The sequence below is a fragment of the Ursus americanus genome, chromosome 18 (assembly GCF_024610735.1).
Source record: "Ursus americanus isolate L20-20 chromosome 18, mUrsAme1.1.p, whole genome shotgun sequence".
In the NCBI taxonomy this organism is placed as follows: domain Eukaryota; kingdom Metazoa; phylum Chordata; class Mammalia; order Carnivora; family Ursidae; genus Ursus; species Ursus americanus.
In genome coordinates this window covers 22,320,173-22,338,380 of record NC_142144.1, presented here as the reverse complement: position 1 = coordinate 22,338,380, position 18,208 = coordinate 22,320,173, and the positions used below count along the sequence as shown (strand labels likewise).

Sequence of the window (18,208 nt, the reverse complement as noted above, 5' to 3'; positions counted from 1 at the left end):
TAGTCCCAATAGTTTATTTTTGCTTTTTTCCCTTGCCTGAGACACATCTAGAAAAATGTTGCTGGGGCTGATGTCAGAGTACTAGAAGTTTTATACTTTCGGGTCTCTCGCATTCAGGTCTTTAATCCATTTTTGTTTATGGTGTAAGAAGGTGGCCCAGTTTCATCTCTTGCATGTAGCTGTCCAATTTTCCCAATACCATTTATTAGAGACTCTTCTCCATTGTATACTCATGTCTCTTTTGTCAGACTAAGCACACGTGTGGGTTTATTTCTAGGCTCTCTATTCTCTAACACTGATCTATGAAACCCTTAATGTTGTTTAATGAAATGACCAGTAACTTTGACACCCTTTACCACTTAGGTTAATACGTCTACCCGGCCTATAAAACCAGTTTTAGATACTTGAAGAGAATCAAAATTCCCACGGCCGTGTTTGCAGAACTCCCTTGTGAACTAACCGTGAAGAACAGCTAATGGATAGAATAAGACTCCGTCACCACTAGTAAAACAGCAGTTCACTGTGACCTTCGAGACTGGAATCTCAAACCAGAGAAAATTCCCTCATGGATGGACCTCAATTTTGGTCATGAGGCTCATTCAGACATCAGGAGATTTACCTCCTACAGCAGAGAACATGATTTTCTCTGTTCACAGGAGTCCATCAGTGGCCTACAATGTCACTAAAAAGTTATCAAGAATATATGAAATTAGGACATTAAATGTCATCTAATGGCCACATTTCATTTATTCTGAAAGCCATTCAAACACACCAGGTTTAAAAAGGGTAAAATTAATATTTTATTGTCATTTATAATCAGCTGGCAGTTGGGTATAGAGTCTTCATACTTGATCTTTCCTTTTAGTAAATAAAAAAAATTACAAGTTTTCCACAGCCAAGGGCTGGTTATGTTTTCCAAAAACAGAATTAGATTAATTCATTTATGGTGGCTTCAAGTTTTTCCTTATTAGCTCCAGAAAATTCACCCACCTGTTAAGAAAATATTGAATTGTGGTTAGATATAGCATTGTATCCATATTTCGTGACCGAGATATTACAGAATGGGGGAGGGGGGGAATGGAGAGGAAGTATAATCTTACTTGAAAGAACTGGCTGTAAGCCAGAGATGTAAATTTGAGGTTAAAAACAAGGTTGTTTCCCGCCCCATCTTAGTCTGTGTTTAAGACAGATACTATTTCTTATCTCTCAAAGATAAATGTACTTAACAAATACGAAGCACCAGTCATGGGATGGGTGACTAGTTCTAACACAGATCGATTTTCAATTAGATGTCACAGCATGCACGTAACGAAGAATGACCTATTTAAACATTATTAAAAGTAGAAAACGGGCACAGGCTTTTTCATGGGCAGGGATAAGTCCCTTCAGTGTCTTAATTTCTACCATGTTTTCCTACTGGCCAGCTGGACATAAGGTCAGATGTACCCACCTTCTGTCCCTTTTTAAAAAACTGGAAGGTGGGCATGCATTTGACTTCACACTCTGCGGCAACATCCTGTGGGGGGAGGGGAAGGGGTAAGAACAAGACTGAGTGTTGAGCTTCGACCAGAGTAATCGCTAACCAGACCCCCCCCCCAATATACCTCACCAGTCAGCATTAGGACATTTTTAAGCATATGAAAATTGACAGGATGAATGAAAACTGGTTATATTCTCAATGAAAATTAATATGCACTCCTCTCTTGGGGGGCCCCCCACAGGCAGAATGCATCAGACACCTACAATGACCCAGCGAAGTGGTTTAATCCAATTGTATCTTGGCTATTTCAAGTATAAAGAAGCAATAACAAATCCTCCTGTAACTATACTCGGGATTATAATAACTATTCCTCAGAATTAGTACTGTTCTTTGCTCCTAGTTCTTCCAGTCTTACTCTGGCAGTGGAGTCCACAGCTGACGGTCATAAAGATTAAAACACAGCGTTAGCAAGAGGACCAACAATTCACTCACCAAAGAACCGTTCAAGAACAAAGGCCTCGTAACCTAAAGGCAAAGCTTTACACCATTTCTTTCTGCTTTTAATTAAACATTTACTTGTAGGTTCTTAAATCTGGCTGCATATCAGAAACAAAGGTCCCTGAAGTCTCAAGCATTCCCTAATTCTGTTAACGGAACACTAAATGGAAACTTCTAACGCGCTCCTCCCAATGCCTTGTTCACACAAGGGTTGGGGGGAAATGCCTCCGAAAATGTTTCATTTGGACAAGAATTTCCGATGAAGAGATCTATTAGGGATTGAAAAGGTCTGCATGGTTCTCAAGAGGCTTGGGAAAGAAAGGCAGAACCACACCGTAGCTAAGAAGCAAACGCAGTGGAGGACAGCAACCCAAAGAGGCTGAACTGAGAACCACATCAGAAACTAAACAGCTTCCAGAGGAAAGGACGGTGTCGTGGTGACTTCTAGTTTAGTACTCAGGAGGGTACAAGACTAAAAAAAAGGTAGCCGTCAGAGCCACTAGTAATGGCAGCATGCCAGCCCAAGTTCACCTCCTTGGAGACTGGAAAAAAACACAGTGTAGTTTTAAAGCTTTATAAATGTGCTTTGTTGGTAGCTTGGGCAGGAAGGGTAGTGGGTACTACTTGGGAGTTCCTTCCAGATACCCTTGACTTTTCCTCTAAATGCTAGCAGACGAAGAGGCACGAGGACAGTAATGCCTAGAATAAAGATGACTAACAGGGTCTGAACGCTTAGGGAGGTTACCAAGAACATGGGGTAAGACCACCACAATGAGGATTCTACGGTGCCGGTACCTCCCTTGTGGCAAGGGCATCCAAGATTGGAAATGGGGCGGAGAGCTGACAGGGAAACTATGAACTGCACGTGTCCAGGTTCTGGAAGAACTGTGGATGAGGATTCAGGAAATCAGGAGACAAGTTAGAAGGGGAGAAGGGGATTGGCTGAGGTAAAGGACTGAAAACTGGTGGTCTGTGGGGCTGAATCCGGTCCAGATGCGTTGCTTGGCTCATGAGTCTTTGCACTGGTTGACCAAGAGCAGATAGCCCTTGACCCTGCATATGTGGGAACAGCAGGCTCACCCTCACAGCACTTGCCTCAGCCCCTCCCTCTCTTGTGCCCATGGAAGCCACTGGTCGGTCGGACACCACCCTTCATGCAGGCAGTTGGCAGAAGCCTCCAAGGAGACGGGAGCTCACTTTCATATCGATGGGTGAAGGGCAGCCACCCGGGAACGAGGAGCCGCCTCCTCCCCACTCTGATAACCCCCAGGGGGCGTGACCCAGCTGCATCGCGCACGAAGGCAGGCGACACAGAACCCGGAGGGTCATCACAACTTTCTGACAGAAAGCTTTATCAGCAGCCAATACAGGGTCTCCTCTCAGTCAATGAACGTGAGAGTCTAACCGATGTTCTCAGATTCCGGACGCCTTACCCCTCATCTACCCAGAGTCCAGCATTCCTACACGGGTACAACGGCTTAAAAAACCAGAAAAAGGATGAATGCTGGAAAGTGGTGCCAAGGCTTCGAGAGAGAAGACTATGAACTGTATTTTTAAAATACTTTTAAAAATTACAGTCAAATCTTTACACGGTAAATTTTTAAAGAATGGAGTTTTCTTTCACTTGGTATGAAAGTAGTTTGCTGTTTTGTTTCTTTTAAAATGACCTAGGATTCCGAACCTTAATCTCCCAAAGTGAGGCTTTGTTATTTACAATTTATGTACATCCTTCTGAATAAATTTTCAGACACATCCTAGGGCAAACACCTTAAAGTGAAATTGCTGCGCTTATTAAGGAAGATCATTTTTATTTCCATAAGTATAATCCACCTTCAATGCAGAAAAATAGGAAGAGAGAAACCATTCCTATTCTCGACGAGCTACTGCCAGCATCTCACTATTGTATCTCAACGCTGTGTTTCTAAAACCTGTGCTGTGTGCGAGGCACCCATACACTCAGTATAATGTGCATTCAATGGACCTTCCCCATGAAAAGGACACAGTTCTTTTTCATGGTCCAATGGACACGGCATCAATGGAACTAATCCACGGTCAATATGTAAAAGGCTTTGATTGTTGCTTCAAGCAAACACTTGCATCTTCCTACACAGATCTCTCCGCATCCGGGTCCATCGCCACCCCTGGAAGCCAAATTGTTACGAGAAAGAACCCTGCTCCTTTTAAAGGCTCTAGATACACATTCACATTGGGAGGTAGTTTTAATATGTATCAATCAATCAATATTTATCATGATTTTTGCCATCAGGCCTTCTCTACCCCATTCATTAAAGGCATGGGCTTTAGCATCAAACGGACTTCATTTCCAGGCCCATTTCCTCAGTGGCAAAAGAAGAAAACAGTTAAGTTCTTGAGACTACGAGAACCAGAGTGGTTAATGTGCTTGACAATGTCCATCATTTCTCTAAGTATGTTCAATATTTTCTAGGATTTTTGTTTATTCCCAAGTAAAACCTAGAAGACAAAGAATGAGGAAGAGCTGCAGCATCTTACCCCCGAATGTGACCTTCTATTCTGTTCCACGGTACACCTGCCTACCCTGGTTACAAGACCACGCCGTGTTAATCAGTGCAGCTAATACAGTGTGTGTTTACGGGACTTGACCTTTCTCATCCCCCACAACTTCTCTCCCAGTTAGTGTTTGTTTTTATAAATACTTTCCAGGACTTTCCTGACGGTATTATTTCAGAATGACAATCAATGGCCCCAAAATGTCACATTGAGATTGCATCGGACAAACTTGGGAGCATTGATGTTTTAATCCTGAGTCACTATCCAGGAACACCGTACACCTGTCTACCAAGATCTTTTATGGACTTCAGTCAAGTGTTGGTTCCTAACGAGCATTTGATCTTAACATTTTTCTTTCTCTTTCTATGGACTAATTTGCCTATTCCTCTAGTGACTCTAAAGGTATTTGTACTTAAAAATTTAGTTACAATGGAAGTTTACACTTTCCTCACTTAAAAATAAAACTAGCCCACCTCTCGGAGGCATCAACTAACCTGTTTTTATAAACAACTGGGAATTTTAAAAACCGTGAAATTCACTTTAAGTCCTGAGTTCTGACAAACGCAGTCACATACCACCAAAATCAAGATACGGACGTTTTCCTTGCTCTGCTAGTTTCCTCAGCAGCTCCTTCATGCTCCAATCCCCCCCAGCCCTCTGCCCTCATCTGTTCTCCATCCCTATAGTTTTGCCCAATCTGATTGTTTTTAAGTTTTTTATTAGTAAGTGTAGTAAGACTACTTTTTGCCTTACTAAACTTAGTTTCGTTGGTTTCTAGCTTAAAACTCCATTAACTTTAAACTTGCTTTTTTCACTTCTATTAACTCATCTAATCAAAACAGAAACAAATGTTGTTCTAAAAGGCTGCACAATTATCAGGTCTAAATTACTTTAATTTATAAAGTAAGTAGCCTAACCTATACAGAGTCCAGACCAGAGTCAAGTCTATCATTTTCAAAAGGGCTGGTACTCCTACTTTTCTGTAAATACAAAATTGTGTATCACATTATATGCCCATGCCTCCTAATCTTTCCAGGCCTGGAAAAATTTCCGTTTGAATCTATTACACTAAAAGGTAACTTCTTCCTGCCCAAGTGCTTACAGAGCCTTCTGTTAAAATTATACGTTGCTTATGCCAAAGACACTACAAACTACCCTAAGTCTGAAATTCATCGGCAGGGAATTATCTGCAAAAAAATTTATTTTTAATGAGGTTCACTCATTAAAAATTTCATCCATTAATGATATGATCTAATACTAAGAAATGTGACTGAAGTAATTTTTATCCTTTGTCTCTATTTGGGAGTCGAAATGAGGGGATGGTTTTACCTAGAGCTGCAAATTTCATGAGGAAAAACAACTGCCTGATTGTTTAATGAACTGCTTTTTGATAGACTTAGCTAGGAGGGTAATTCAGAATATCCAGGTAAGTAGGAGCTGATAGACACTGTTACATGTATGTGACCAAAGGATTCTGGAATTAGTTCAATTTTTAACTCCATAACTGGTCGATGAGACTATTTAGATGGTGTTGTAATAGTATCATTAAAGGTATTCAAAGTAAAACGCTGTGCGTTGCTCAATCTTTAGAACACAGAGGCAAACTGAAAGGTCCCCAACTTGTGAGAGGGTCACTCCAAGGCCTAGAAAGTTTGAGGGTGTACACGCTAATCAGACGTGAAGGAGGAGTTCTGTCATACAAAGTCCTTGCTTGCTCTGCATATCTCCTTCCCCGAGGTTTTGGATTCCGGCAGTGAGAACACCTGTCCAGGGTCTGGTAAGGTGCAAGGGTCAACCTGCTTTGACTGACCTACCCCCCGTCTTGTGCGGCAGTCCCATGATCTGTTCTATGGGAGTACTGATAAAAACTGTTATCCCAGCTGCCTGAGGATTTAGGGACCTAACGCATACGCCTAGCATAGCACGTAGCACATGTTGTCATCTCCCAATAAAAACTTAGGAGATTCACTTACTATCTGATAGGGTCACAGGACCAGTCAGCAATCAGTCTCTCTAGTCCCTTCCAGGTACCACTTTCACTTGGCTAAAGTGACCATATAGAAAAAATAAGTCTGTAAGGTAGGTTTAGATTGGGAGCGAGAGTTTGTTCACAAGCACCTGCTGTGTACTCTCATTTTCTTTTCTTTTCTTTTTTTTTTTTTAAAGATTTTATTTATTTATTCGACAGTGTTAGAGACAGCCAGCGAGAGAGGGAACACAAGCAGGGGGAGTGGGAGAGGAAGAAGCAGGCTCACAGCGGAGGAGCCTGATGTGGGGCTCGATCCCATAACACCGGGATCACGCCCTGAGCCGAAGGCAGACGCTTAACCGCTGTGCCACCCAGGCGCCCCTGTACTCTCATTTTCTTACAACTCTGGGACACCTGAGAACAATCGCTTTACCTTCCAAAAGAAATTCATTCTACTCCTACTACATGCCAGCCACGTAAATAAGACAGAGTCTCTGGTCCCAAGAAACTCCCAGGGACTAATGGTAAAGGACAGACAAAAAGACTGTAATACTAGCTGTGAACACGTGCCAGGCACTAACTGTAGGGATCATCTCACATAATCCTGACAACTCCTTTATGATGCTGGATAAACACTGCCATTATATGTAGGCTCAAACTGAGGCACAGCTGATAAGAGATACAACTGGAAAATAAAGCAGGCAGTCTAGGTATGGGATCCTCCCCATTCTACCATAAATGCAAGGGGAAAAGAGAGGCAAGGACGACACGGAGACATGGAGGACAGGAAGCTAACCTAGTCTGGGCAGAGAAGGTTCCTGGAGAAGAAGTGAAGCTTACAGCTAGGAGTTTCCTAGGTATGAAAGGAAAACGAGAAGTAAAAGCATGAGTATGGAATCGAAAATGGGCTAAGAAAAAGCAACCTGGTGCTGGTGCACCCTCACGGGTTTAGAAAGTACTGCCATAGACCTGTTTTTACAAACCTTTCGTACCTTTACTAAACACTCCCTGTTTGTTCAATGAATAAGCCACCCTGGGAGGCTAACGGGGCAGGTATATAAATCTGGTCTTAAAGAACCAAAGCTCAAGGGAGAAGAGATGTTACCCTAAAGCAGAAGTCCCAGAGCCAGGCCTGGAACCCGGGTGAGCACCCTTTTGGCCACATCATACCCTAAACCCTTCTGCCTCCCTGGGACTAAGGGAAAAATGCCCACATATCTGTAAAGAACTCCCAGGTGCTGTTCTTGAACGTGAACAGGCTATCCTAGTGCAGTGGGCTCTAGGGGAAGCAAGCCTTGGGCCAGGAATGGGGATCTGTACCCACCCTGTGCCAGCGTCTCCTCTGAAGTGTGCTGGTTAAGAGCAAGGGCTGGGAGGTCAGAAGACCTCATTTTAAATCCTGACTCTGCCACTTACTGTAACTCCAGGGACAACCTATTTTCTCATCTGTAAAATGGGGATGGACAGCACCAAGGATTAAATGAATCAATACTTGTAAAGCATGTGGAACAGTACAGAGTCCTAAACAAGCATTTGTAAAATTAAATCAACCCTCAAATTTCTCTCTGCTCTCAAGCACCTTGGTGTTCTTTAAAACGCTGGGTTTTCTAATTGACTAAAAGCAAGCAAGATGAGTGAGCTTATGATTCTACTTTCTCATGTCACTAGTTCACAAAGAATCTTAAAAGTGGTCTCCCAATTTTTAAGTCTGTAGATTTAGTTACCATAATCCAATTCAATTTCAATTTACTGAGCATCTCATTGTTACACTGAGTGTATAAGCTTTTAGGAAGGTGACTGGTAAGGTACAGAAGCCTCAACCACCTGTTTTTATGCTTATTTTAGGATATACATAGCTCCTGATAGCTAAGATAAGCTCATAATTGGCACAATTACCTTTTTTGGCTAGGACTGTAGTTCTCGTATTTCATACATGTATGGAAACAAGCACTTGCAATTCAGAGAAAAAGGCCAATGTGAAAAGGTCAGTGGTATTCCAGATTTCCAGTCACATACCTGACAGTCATCCACGTCTACTTCAAGGAACACCACGTTGGAGTACTTCTCAGAGAGGGACTGGAAAATTTAAAATGAAAAATCCAGAAAGATGGCAGTCACTATACTCAAGCTTCTTACATAGAAAATAATAAAATATAAACTACTAATGAAAGATCCAAAAATTCAGACTAGGGACCAGGTAAGCACAAAGGACATATGGTCTCTCTGAACCAAATTCCTCCTAGCATAAAAGAATGTGGCACATCCACTTCTGAGGCCTGGATTTCAAATAGGGCCTGGGTTTCAACCCCAAGGGGAAAAAAAAAAAAAAACCACTGAAGACAACCACGTTAAGGTCTGACAGTTGTCTTCAGTGGGCTACACATGTGTCAAAACTAAATTGTTTAAGTTGTTACACTATTACTTCTACTTTATTTTAAAAGATTTCAAGTAATCTCTACACCCAATGCCGCCAGGCTCCAACTCATGACCCCGAGATCCAGAGTCCCACGTGCTATAGACTGAGACAGCCAGGTGCCCCTGAAGTCGTTACACCATTACTTGCAGACCAAATATCCAACAACAAAACACTCTGTCCTTTCCTAGCGTGGCCACCACCAACCCGAAGTACAGAACTTCTTCTAAAGCAGAACTGGCTTCATACTCACATGGAAGAAAGGCTTGATCATTTTGCAAGGCCCGCACCACGTGGCTGAAAAGTCAACTACTACAAGTTTATCCCCTGCACCGTTCAAGGCTTCCTGAAAAGCATACTAAGAAAGAAAGAAAAGCATAAGTTAAATTTCCCAAAGTCCTGAGCACATTTGAGAGAATGTGACACAAAGGATTCAAAGGTACTTCTTTTTAAAAATTTAATAAACTAAAATGAACCAAATAAACTTGAAAAAAAATCCTAGGGTGTGTAATATTACTTAATACGATGACCCAAGTATGATGTATATAGTGCATCATTAGTCATATCTTCATCAATCTATATTCAAACTGAGCAGATGAAAATAAAGACGTTTCTATTAGGTTTCCACATCAAATTTAGGTATATTGTAAACAAGCGCGAAATGATTATCAATTGATGAAGAGGGTCGCTTCAATCGAGTAAGTCACAAAGCACAGAATTTTGCAACGAAAACAAGTTTAAAAGCGAATACTTTAATTAAAACTGTCTGATCAAACATGTCAAAAGCTTTAAAAATATCAAGGAAAAGAAACCTCCTCCAGACCCTTACACTCAGAGGGTCACTGTTGACATTAAGCATATTTCCTTGTACTCTCCTTAATGGATTTCTACAGATGAGATCATACTGTTTATTGTTGATGTCTGCCCTTTATCTCAAAACTCTGCCCTTAAGGTGACCAAATGATAGCTTTAGTTCCTCATGCAGGGAATTTTCCTTAGGTGTTATTTTACGTTAGAAATATATGTCAAATAAAATTCCACCAGTGAAACATGATCAAGAAACCCCTTACCACCAATCTCCCTGAATAATTCACCAATGGTTTTGATACTGTAACCCTAAGAAAGGGACTCTTTTTAAACCACAATTTAGTCAGTTAGTGCTTACCAAAACTGGGCAACAAGGAGCAATCAAAACATAAGTATCTGTATCTGAAGTCTGGGTTTTCCCTCAAGGGGAAAATGCTGGTCACATTGGTAATTAAAAACTAACATTTCCCTCCCTTGAAAGCTAAGAATCATATCAGATCCTATTCAGTAAAATAAACACCATTAAAAAAAAAAATCTGAAGTTAAGTCCTCTGCAGTACAGTTACTTTTCTAGATTTCTAATTTCTACCTCATGTTTTTTGGAGAAACAATTCACAAGTGGCATTCCCAGGTCTGGGCTTCTGTAACCTTTTAAGTTATTCAGATACAAGCTACCATCTCGACATTTGGGGTGTGGGGAGATATTTGAGTGTGAGGGGGTAGGGGGACAGAGAGAACAAGTTAGAATTATAGAAATTATTTTTCCAAGCCATCACCAGTTTTTCCAGATGAATTTTTTTTTTTAATAATGATTTTTTATTATATTATGTTAGTCACCATACAGTACATCCCCAGTTTTCGATGTAAGGCTCGATGATTCATTAGTTGTGTATAACACCCAGTGCACCATGCAATATGTGCCCTCCTTACTACCCAATACCGGTCTATTTCCAGATGAATTTAATTCAGAACCTTCTCTAACGATTTTTTTTAAGAAGGTCAAACTAGGGATGCCTGGGTGGCTCTGCCGGTTAAGCATTTGCCTTCAGCTCAGGTCATGATCCCAGTTTCCTGGGATCTAGTCCTGCACCAGGCTCCCTGTTCAGCGGGAAGCCTGCTTCTCTCTCTCCCTGCTGCTCCCTCTGCTTGTGAGTGCACATATGTGTGCTCTCTCTCTGACAAATAAAATCTTAGAAAGAAAAAAAAAAAGTCAAACCAGCCATTCTTTACTTTAAGAACCAGGTTAGACAAGAAAAAAAAACAAGGAATGATAACGTCAGATGAATGCACTGTTTTGTGAACATGGCTGGCCCTCCATACATAAATACTCAGTTGAGACTACTCACAAAACAAAATGTTATACAAACACTCTGTTTCCCAAACAATTCTGAATCAAATTCAAGCAAAATTACCTAAAATTCTGAAAAGAAAAGCATGCAACAACAACTTTTGGCTTAATGAACAGTTACAGAGCCTGGTCTGTGTAAACGTCACAACAAATTCTCTTCTCCTGATACTTAAGTTTGTCTAAAAGAGACATCTTTTGAAAACGACTCAAGATCATCTAAGAAGCAAACCACAATGTCTAACTCCTAAAGACTAACAATGAGGATTAATAAAGGTTCCCATTATGGACCTAAATAGTCTGAAAACAAAACAATGTATTTGGGGTTGATAGGAACAGAGTCTAGTTTCTCTTTTCCTGACCATACCCATTCCGAAGGTAATTAACAAGCATAGGAGTGCCCATGTATAGAACGTAGGGGTTCAAAAAACGGCAACTACCATTCTTAAAAAAACAACATACAACTGTGTGTTGATTTCTTCCTCATCACATTGACAGTCCATTATCCCACTTGCATATAAAATAGATACCAGTGGCTCTGAACTATCACACCTCAGAAAGAGCTGTCTTAGACCGCCAATGACACCAACTTTAGTCCAGCAGAATGAAAATATAAAGTGTATTCAACATTTACAAGTAACATTGAAATGAGCTTAACTTTGATTAATGTCCCTGGATCACAATTTTGAAGATCAACTGATGATCAGGGTCTTTGCACTGCAGGCTGTAATCAATTTCTGGTCACCCTCCTACATCTTCCCATTGATGAGGGGAGGAGGGTGCCAACACTATGACAACTAAAATAGGGAAAAAACCGAAAGATGTGTTCCAGGAATCGATTTTGTTTGTAGTGTATAGATTCCGAGACAACTACTATAAACCACTCAAAGACTTCTCCCTCCTTTATGGGTTCTCACCTGTTAGGTTATACTGATGATGTGGTCGGACCCTGGACAACACTCCCCACCCAGACTGATATTTGTCACTCAGTAGGTACTGAATAAAAGTAGGGGGAACAGTGCTCGCTTCAGCAGCACATATACTAAAAGTAGGGGGAACAAAATTCCATATTAATGACCTCTCCAACAAATGACAGGGTTACTAATTTTAATATAAAAGCTCACACAATAAAACACGCCATTAGGAAAAACCTGATTAAGGACAAGCAGATAACAAACTACAATTAGTCAATCAACATATGTGGGGGGTGGGAGTTCAGCGTCCCTAATAATCAAATGAGATACAAGACAATTTTTCTTACTGATAATGGTTTGGCCAAAGTTAGGGGGAAAATGTCAGTGTTGATGGGGGTGGAGGGCAGAGCACTCTCATATGCTCCTTGGGGATTTACAAGCCTTAAATTAAAGGTTCGCACTCCTTGACCCAATCACTGCACTGAGCCCTAACCTGAGGAAACAGCCTGAACTCTGTACAAAGGATTATGAACAAAAATACGCACTGAAAACTGCCTAAATGTCCACCAATGTGTTCAGATACTGAAATGATTACAAAGCTTCTAACTACACAAAAAGGGTTCAGGCTAAACTGGGGGGGGGGGGGGAAGCTCTGGAACAAAACAGGATACATAAAATAATCCAACTACCTTGCAGTTGCTTCTAGGAAATAGAAGATCGCTCTCTTGCTGATTTTCTACAATGATCATATATGCTTTCTGATTTTAAAAGTAACAAAAAGATAAGGCACCATAACAGAAACTTCCATTTCCAAAGCCACCCAATATCGCTCAGGTTCAGACATTCTAGGCGGGCGACGGCTTGGGATGGGAGGTACGGCAGGGTAAACGCTTTCGAGGGGTCTTCTGTTCCAGCAACATCAGTGTTCTCCCACTCACTTTTCTGACTCTGCATTTAACAAACATCTCTTGAATGGCTACAGTATACGAGACACGAAGTCAGGCTCTGAGTTTCCCGAGCGGGAGGGTATTAGGCTTGCAATAACTCTCGAAGATGGGACACGATCTTGGACATTCCTAATAGGGCAGAACCACCACCTGCTACCCCAGGGCCGCCGAGCACACAGCCGGGTGCGACCGCCTCGGGGGCACTCCTGGCTGCAGCGAAACCCACCCACCGTGGGGGAATCACGGACGGGTAGGGCAGAGGAGGCCCCTGGGCCCAGTCTTGGGGACTGAGTCATTCCAAAGCCAGCGCTGCCGGAAACACGCCCTGCGCCGCTAGAGGAGGAGTCCCGAGGGCGCGGCCCCGGCCTCACTTCCTTGCGGCCACCTGGGCGCCTCGGGGCCCGCCTCGCCCAGGCGAGGGGGTCTCCAGCCCGGAGCCGCTCCCTCGCGCGGAGGTAGCACGCGCCATTTCTAGGGCCGGGCGCTGATGGAGGCAGCCGGGGTCTCCCGCCCGGATACGCTCCCAAGGGAGCTCACGCCGCCCAACGTGGATGATCACACCGCCCACCGGGGAGGGAGTGGCGGCCCGCGACCCCGTGCCTCCACCTCCCGGCCCTTTCACCCGGCCCTCCACCTCCTCGCCCGGCCCGTATCCAGAGACTGACGGGAGCCAAGAACAGACTCCATCTCCTCAGCCAACTGGGGTTTCCCGAGCACTGGGGCGCAGGAGGCGCCGTGGGGCGGGGGGGGGGGGGACGCCCGGCGCACTGGACACGGGCAGAGCTGGGCACCCAGTGCCCACCCTCCAGGGCGCCCTCGCGCCTCTCCTCCCTTCCAACGGTACGTGCTCCGCTGCCTCAGGCACGTCCAGGCCCGGGCTTCCCGCAGTCCCAGGCCAAGGCGCCGCGTCCCCTTCCCCCGGGCTGCGGAGGGGCGCCTGCCCACCTCCCGCCCTCGCCCTCCCCAGCTACGAGGCTGCGCGTCGCGCCCGGGCCTTCCCCCGGAAGCGCGTACCTTGCTCTCGATCTGCTTCACCATTTTGGCGGCTGGGGTCTGACAAGCAACCTTAAGAACCGATGAAACTGGATCCAAAACGCCGGACAGAGCTTGCAGAGCGCTCAGCCCGCCTTCCCTTTATAGCAACTGGGGGCGGGGCGGGCGGGCGCGCGCGGCGTGCGTGTTGCGGGGGCGCGCCCGCTCGGGCCTCTCGCGCCCGCCACGGCGCTACGGCCAGGCCCCGCCTTCCGGAATCACCGAGTTCCCGGCTGGGGGCGGGGCCGCTCCCCGGGGGCGGGGTTGGCGCGGACGCTGGGCGGGGCTCTAGGGAGCGCCCTGGGCTCCAAGCCCGCTGCCCCGCCCGCCCGCACCCTGGCTGGGAGTGGGGCTGTATGCTGGCAGCCGAGCGGCCTTTGGGACGCAGGCACTGTGCATGGCAGGGGGAAGCGGGGACGCGGACGGCCATCCCCAGAGCCACAGGGCCACCTGGGAAGGGGTCAGCCGGCCTTAACGGAACGCTCCCACGAAGGGGCCGCTTAGGTAGGGCTGGATTCCTCGAAAAGGTCCGCCACGCTCCCGCCTCGCCAACCCCGCAAACCCCACAAAGTGCTGAGTAACGATGACCAGGAAGTATCTCTGCTCCCTCTCCTCCCTTCGGGAGCTTATCGCGATGGTTGTCTTCTCTTCGCTCCTTCCTGTTCTTTTACTTCACCGATGAAACCGCTGCTCCAGCGTGACACTGCAGTTTAGTGCGGGAGAGACGGCTGGGAACGGGCTGGGTGGGCTCTTGACCGGCAGGCAGCTGTGTGTGTGGGCGGGTGTACGGGCGGCTGGACTGATGCAGTTGTGACCATGAGCAGGTCTTGAGCTCCCGATGCCTCAGTGTTCCTTTATGTAAAATGGGAATCATGCTGGTCCCTAACTCATGCTGGTGGTGTTTTGAGGATTAAATGAAGTGCTTGTAAAGTGATTAGGACAGTGCTTGGCACGTAGTAAGTACTCAATAGTTATAATTAAAGCTGTTGTGAGTACTAATTAGGCTTGCTTGGTGTCATGGTGGGGGGGAGGCATGCTGATCTTGGCGATCTTATATTTATAATGGCGCCAGTACACACATTTGTGTGAGTTTTTTTCTGCCAGTGGTAGAACCTGGAGCAGAGGTGTTGATCCAAGGATGCATGTTGCAGGTTGGGTCTGGCAGGTCAGGGGGCATTGTGAAGTGGGGGGGGGGGGGTTCAGCAGCTGGAGGGGAAGGTGGCGAAGCTGTTGAGCTGGAGAGAGGAATAAAGGCTTGGAGGTGGGATGATGTTGGAATGGGGGACTGAGAAGGAAATTTCAGGGCAGGGGAGCAGCTCTGGATAGAGCTAGGTCTAGGTGTGAATGGCTGGGATGGTGAAACTGCCCCCTGCCTTCCTTCTCCCTGCTCTTGCAAACAGAGGAAGGAAGAAAACCAGAGGTTTTGAACAGGTCCTGCCAAGCTTCTACAAGGTTGAGCACAGGGCCATGAGCAGAGCAAGGGAGAAGACTCATGTTCTAAGGAATGGCCTGAATGCAGCACCTTTCCCACAGATTATAAGGATTATTGGGTCAGACAAGAGGTTTTATGGGGTACCAGGACAGAATATATAACCTTCTCGGGGCGCCTGGGTGGCTCAGTTGGTTGGTCTGCCTTCGGCTCTTCATGATTGCGGAGTCCTGGGACTGAGCCCCGCATGGGGCTCCCTGCTCGGTGGGGAGTCTGCTTCTCCCTCTGCTCTTCACCCTGCTCCTGCTCTCTCGCTGTCGGGCAAATAAATGAAATCTATTTTTTTTTAAAAAGTGGATATATATATATATATATCTCCTTCTCTGATGCTGTGTCTTCAGCCCAAGCTAAACACCAGTTTCTGGGCTTATCTCTTAGTGGGTACATTTACATGGGAGATGACAATAAATCACGTGCTGTAGAAAGGGGAAGTACAGGTCTTCAATGGCCATCCAAACCACCCTCAGCTGACATCTCTCCAAGGCCCTTCCAGATACACAGTGACTCAGTTGGAGGAGGTACTGACTGCCTCCCACCCTCACAAGACCAATATAGAGGGGCTATGGGGGATGCTACAATTTCAGAGAAAAGGGAACCGGGAGGCTAGCATGTATGTTAAGAGCCCAGACTCTGCAGTTAGACTCCTTGTTCTCATCCCTACTCTACCACTTAGTAGCTGGGGAGCTCTAGAAAAGTCTAAATAGCCTTTCTGTGCCTCAGTTTCCTTGTCTATAAAATGGGGCTAATAATACTTCATGCTGTTCTAAGCATTGAGTGAGCTAAAATATATGTAAGCTACTTAGAACTATGCCTGGTACACAGTAAATGCTATATGATCTATGATTACAGGCTATTAAATGGAATGGTGAACTCCCTCTGGAAATGACAGCAGAGGTGGAAGGGGAGACTATAAAACAGGTGTCAGAGTCCTAAGTGAATTAAGTAATCAGGAAATCAGTAATGAACAGCGAGCTCTATAACAGGACTCTCAAAAGAAAAGGATTTTTGCCCCAGAGAGTGGGAGAAAAGTGGGCTAGACCTAGCCCTAAAGACCAAGTCCCCTGCCTATAGGGACACGGGAAACTCAGGTCCCATTGTAGCAAGGAGGTGACATTCTGTGAGAAAAGCGAGGTGCTGGGGAATTGTTTGGGACAGTCCAGGGAGGGAGGATTTGTTTGGGCAGAGAGGTGGTGGGAGAAGAGGAGAGACGGGGTGATGTCAAGGCCTCCATGTGAGGGGTTGGTTCTGCATATTAGAACTCCCAGCTGTAAGAAGAAATTCCAACTCAAACAGATTCAACACCAAAAAGAGAATTAGTAACTCATATTATCAAGAACTCCAGACGCCTAAAGATGTCGCAGCACCACCAACTCTACTGGTTCATTCTCAGTAAGTTCTCCGTCTTAGGTGAGACTAACGCAAGCAGCTCCAGCCTTAAGTTTCCACCAGCCTCCAATCCCCGGAGGAAAAGCTTTCCTCTCCTTTTTTCTAGTAAATGTCCCGGAGGCTGACCTTCATTAATTTGAGTTGGGGGTGGGGAGGAAGGGCGTCAGCCTGACTTGAACTATTTGGACTAGGAATGAGGAAAATCCAGAGGATTAGCAGAGAAAGGGGAAAGGGATTCTGGACAGGCAAACATGATACGTCCACATCATCACAAGGAGCATGCGTGATGAACTTGCCTCGGGTTTCTGGGTCAGCTCCGTCAGAGGCCCCCTAGAGGCCTGGAAAACTAGGTTTGCTGTCTTTGTACAGGTCCAAATTTGAAGAAAATGCAGCTCTAAGGTTTCTAAAGTAAGCTTTTGTCAGATCATAGATTTCCCTAAGTGTGGCCCTTGACCATCTCATTCAGCATAGCTGGGGGGTACTTGATGACACTGTAGATTCCTGGGCCACACCCAGACACATGGAACAACAATCTTTTGAGGGAGGTCCCTGGAATCTGCATCTTAAAGAAGTAGCCTAAATGATCGGGTACACTAAGATGATAGACTGCCCTGGCATCTTCTGAGGAAGTCTGCATTAGTTTAGCTTGAAGACTGTGGTTGGTGCAGCCACTATGGGAAACAGTATGGAGGTGCCTCAAAATTTTAAAAATAGATACACCATGTAATCCAATAATTCCACTGCTAGGCATTTACCCAAAGAAAATGAAAACACTAATTTGAAAAGATATATGCACTTCTCTGTTTATTGCCCCATTATTTCTAATAGCCAAGATATGGAAGCGGCCCATGTGTCCATGGATAAATGAATTAATTTAAAAAATGTACACATATACACACACAAAATGTAATAATACTCAGCCATAATAAAGGATGAGACCTTGCCATCTGCAACAACACAGATGGACCCAGAGGGTCCATCTTATGCTAAGTGAAATAAGTCAGAGACTGTCTGACATTCCATATGATTTCACTTATACATGGAATCTAAAAAACACAACAAATGAATAAACAAAAAAAAAAGGCAGAATCAGATCTACACATACAGAAAGCAAACTGATGCTTGCCCAAAGGGAGAAGGAGGGATGGGCAAAACGGGTGAAGGGGAGTGGGAGATCCAGCCTTCTAGTTATGGAATGAATGAGTCGGGAATAAAAGGCACAGCATAGGGAAGATAATCAATAATATTGTAATAGTGTTGCAGGATAACAGATGGCAGCTACACTTGTGGTAAGCAGAGTATGTTGTATGGAGTCGTGGAATCCCTATGTTATACACCTGACACTGACATAACATTGCATGTCATATATATTGAAATTAAATAAATAATACCAGTCAGG

General features: G+C 44.8%; 1 protein-coding gene and 1 long non-coding RNA gene across 2 annotated transcripts in view; one reads left to right on the top strand and one right to left on the bottom strand.

The window, feature by feature from the left end:
• LOC123803386 (uncharacterized) overlaps positions 1–4,133 on the top strand; it is a 32,042-nt gene extending 27,909 nt beyond the window's left edge. The window contains exon 3 of the long non-coding RNA XR_015727353.1: positions 1,722–4,133. This is a non-coding gene — a long non-coding RNA (uncharacterized LOC123803386). The remainder of the gene's footprint in view (positions 1–1,721) is intronic.
• Positions 777–14,126, bottom strand: TXN (thioredoxin). The gene is made up of 5 exons (XM_045814790.2): positions 13,917–14,126; positions 9,143–9,247; positions 8,493–8,552; positions 1,451–1,516; positions 777–990 (listed from the first exon to the last, which is right to left on the bottom strand). Exons 1-5 carry the CDS (start codon positions 13,938–13,940, stop codon positions 928–930), a joined length of 318 nt encoding a protein of 105 aa, XP_045670746.1. The 5' UTR covers positions 13,941–14,126; the 3' UTR covers positions 777–927.
• Between the last annotated feature and the right edge of the window lie 4,082 nt (positions 14,127–18,208).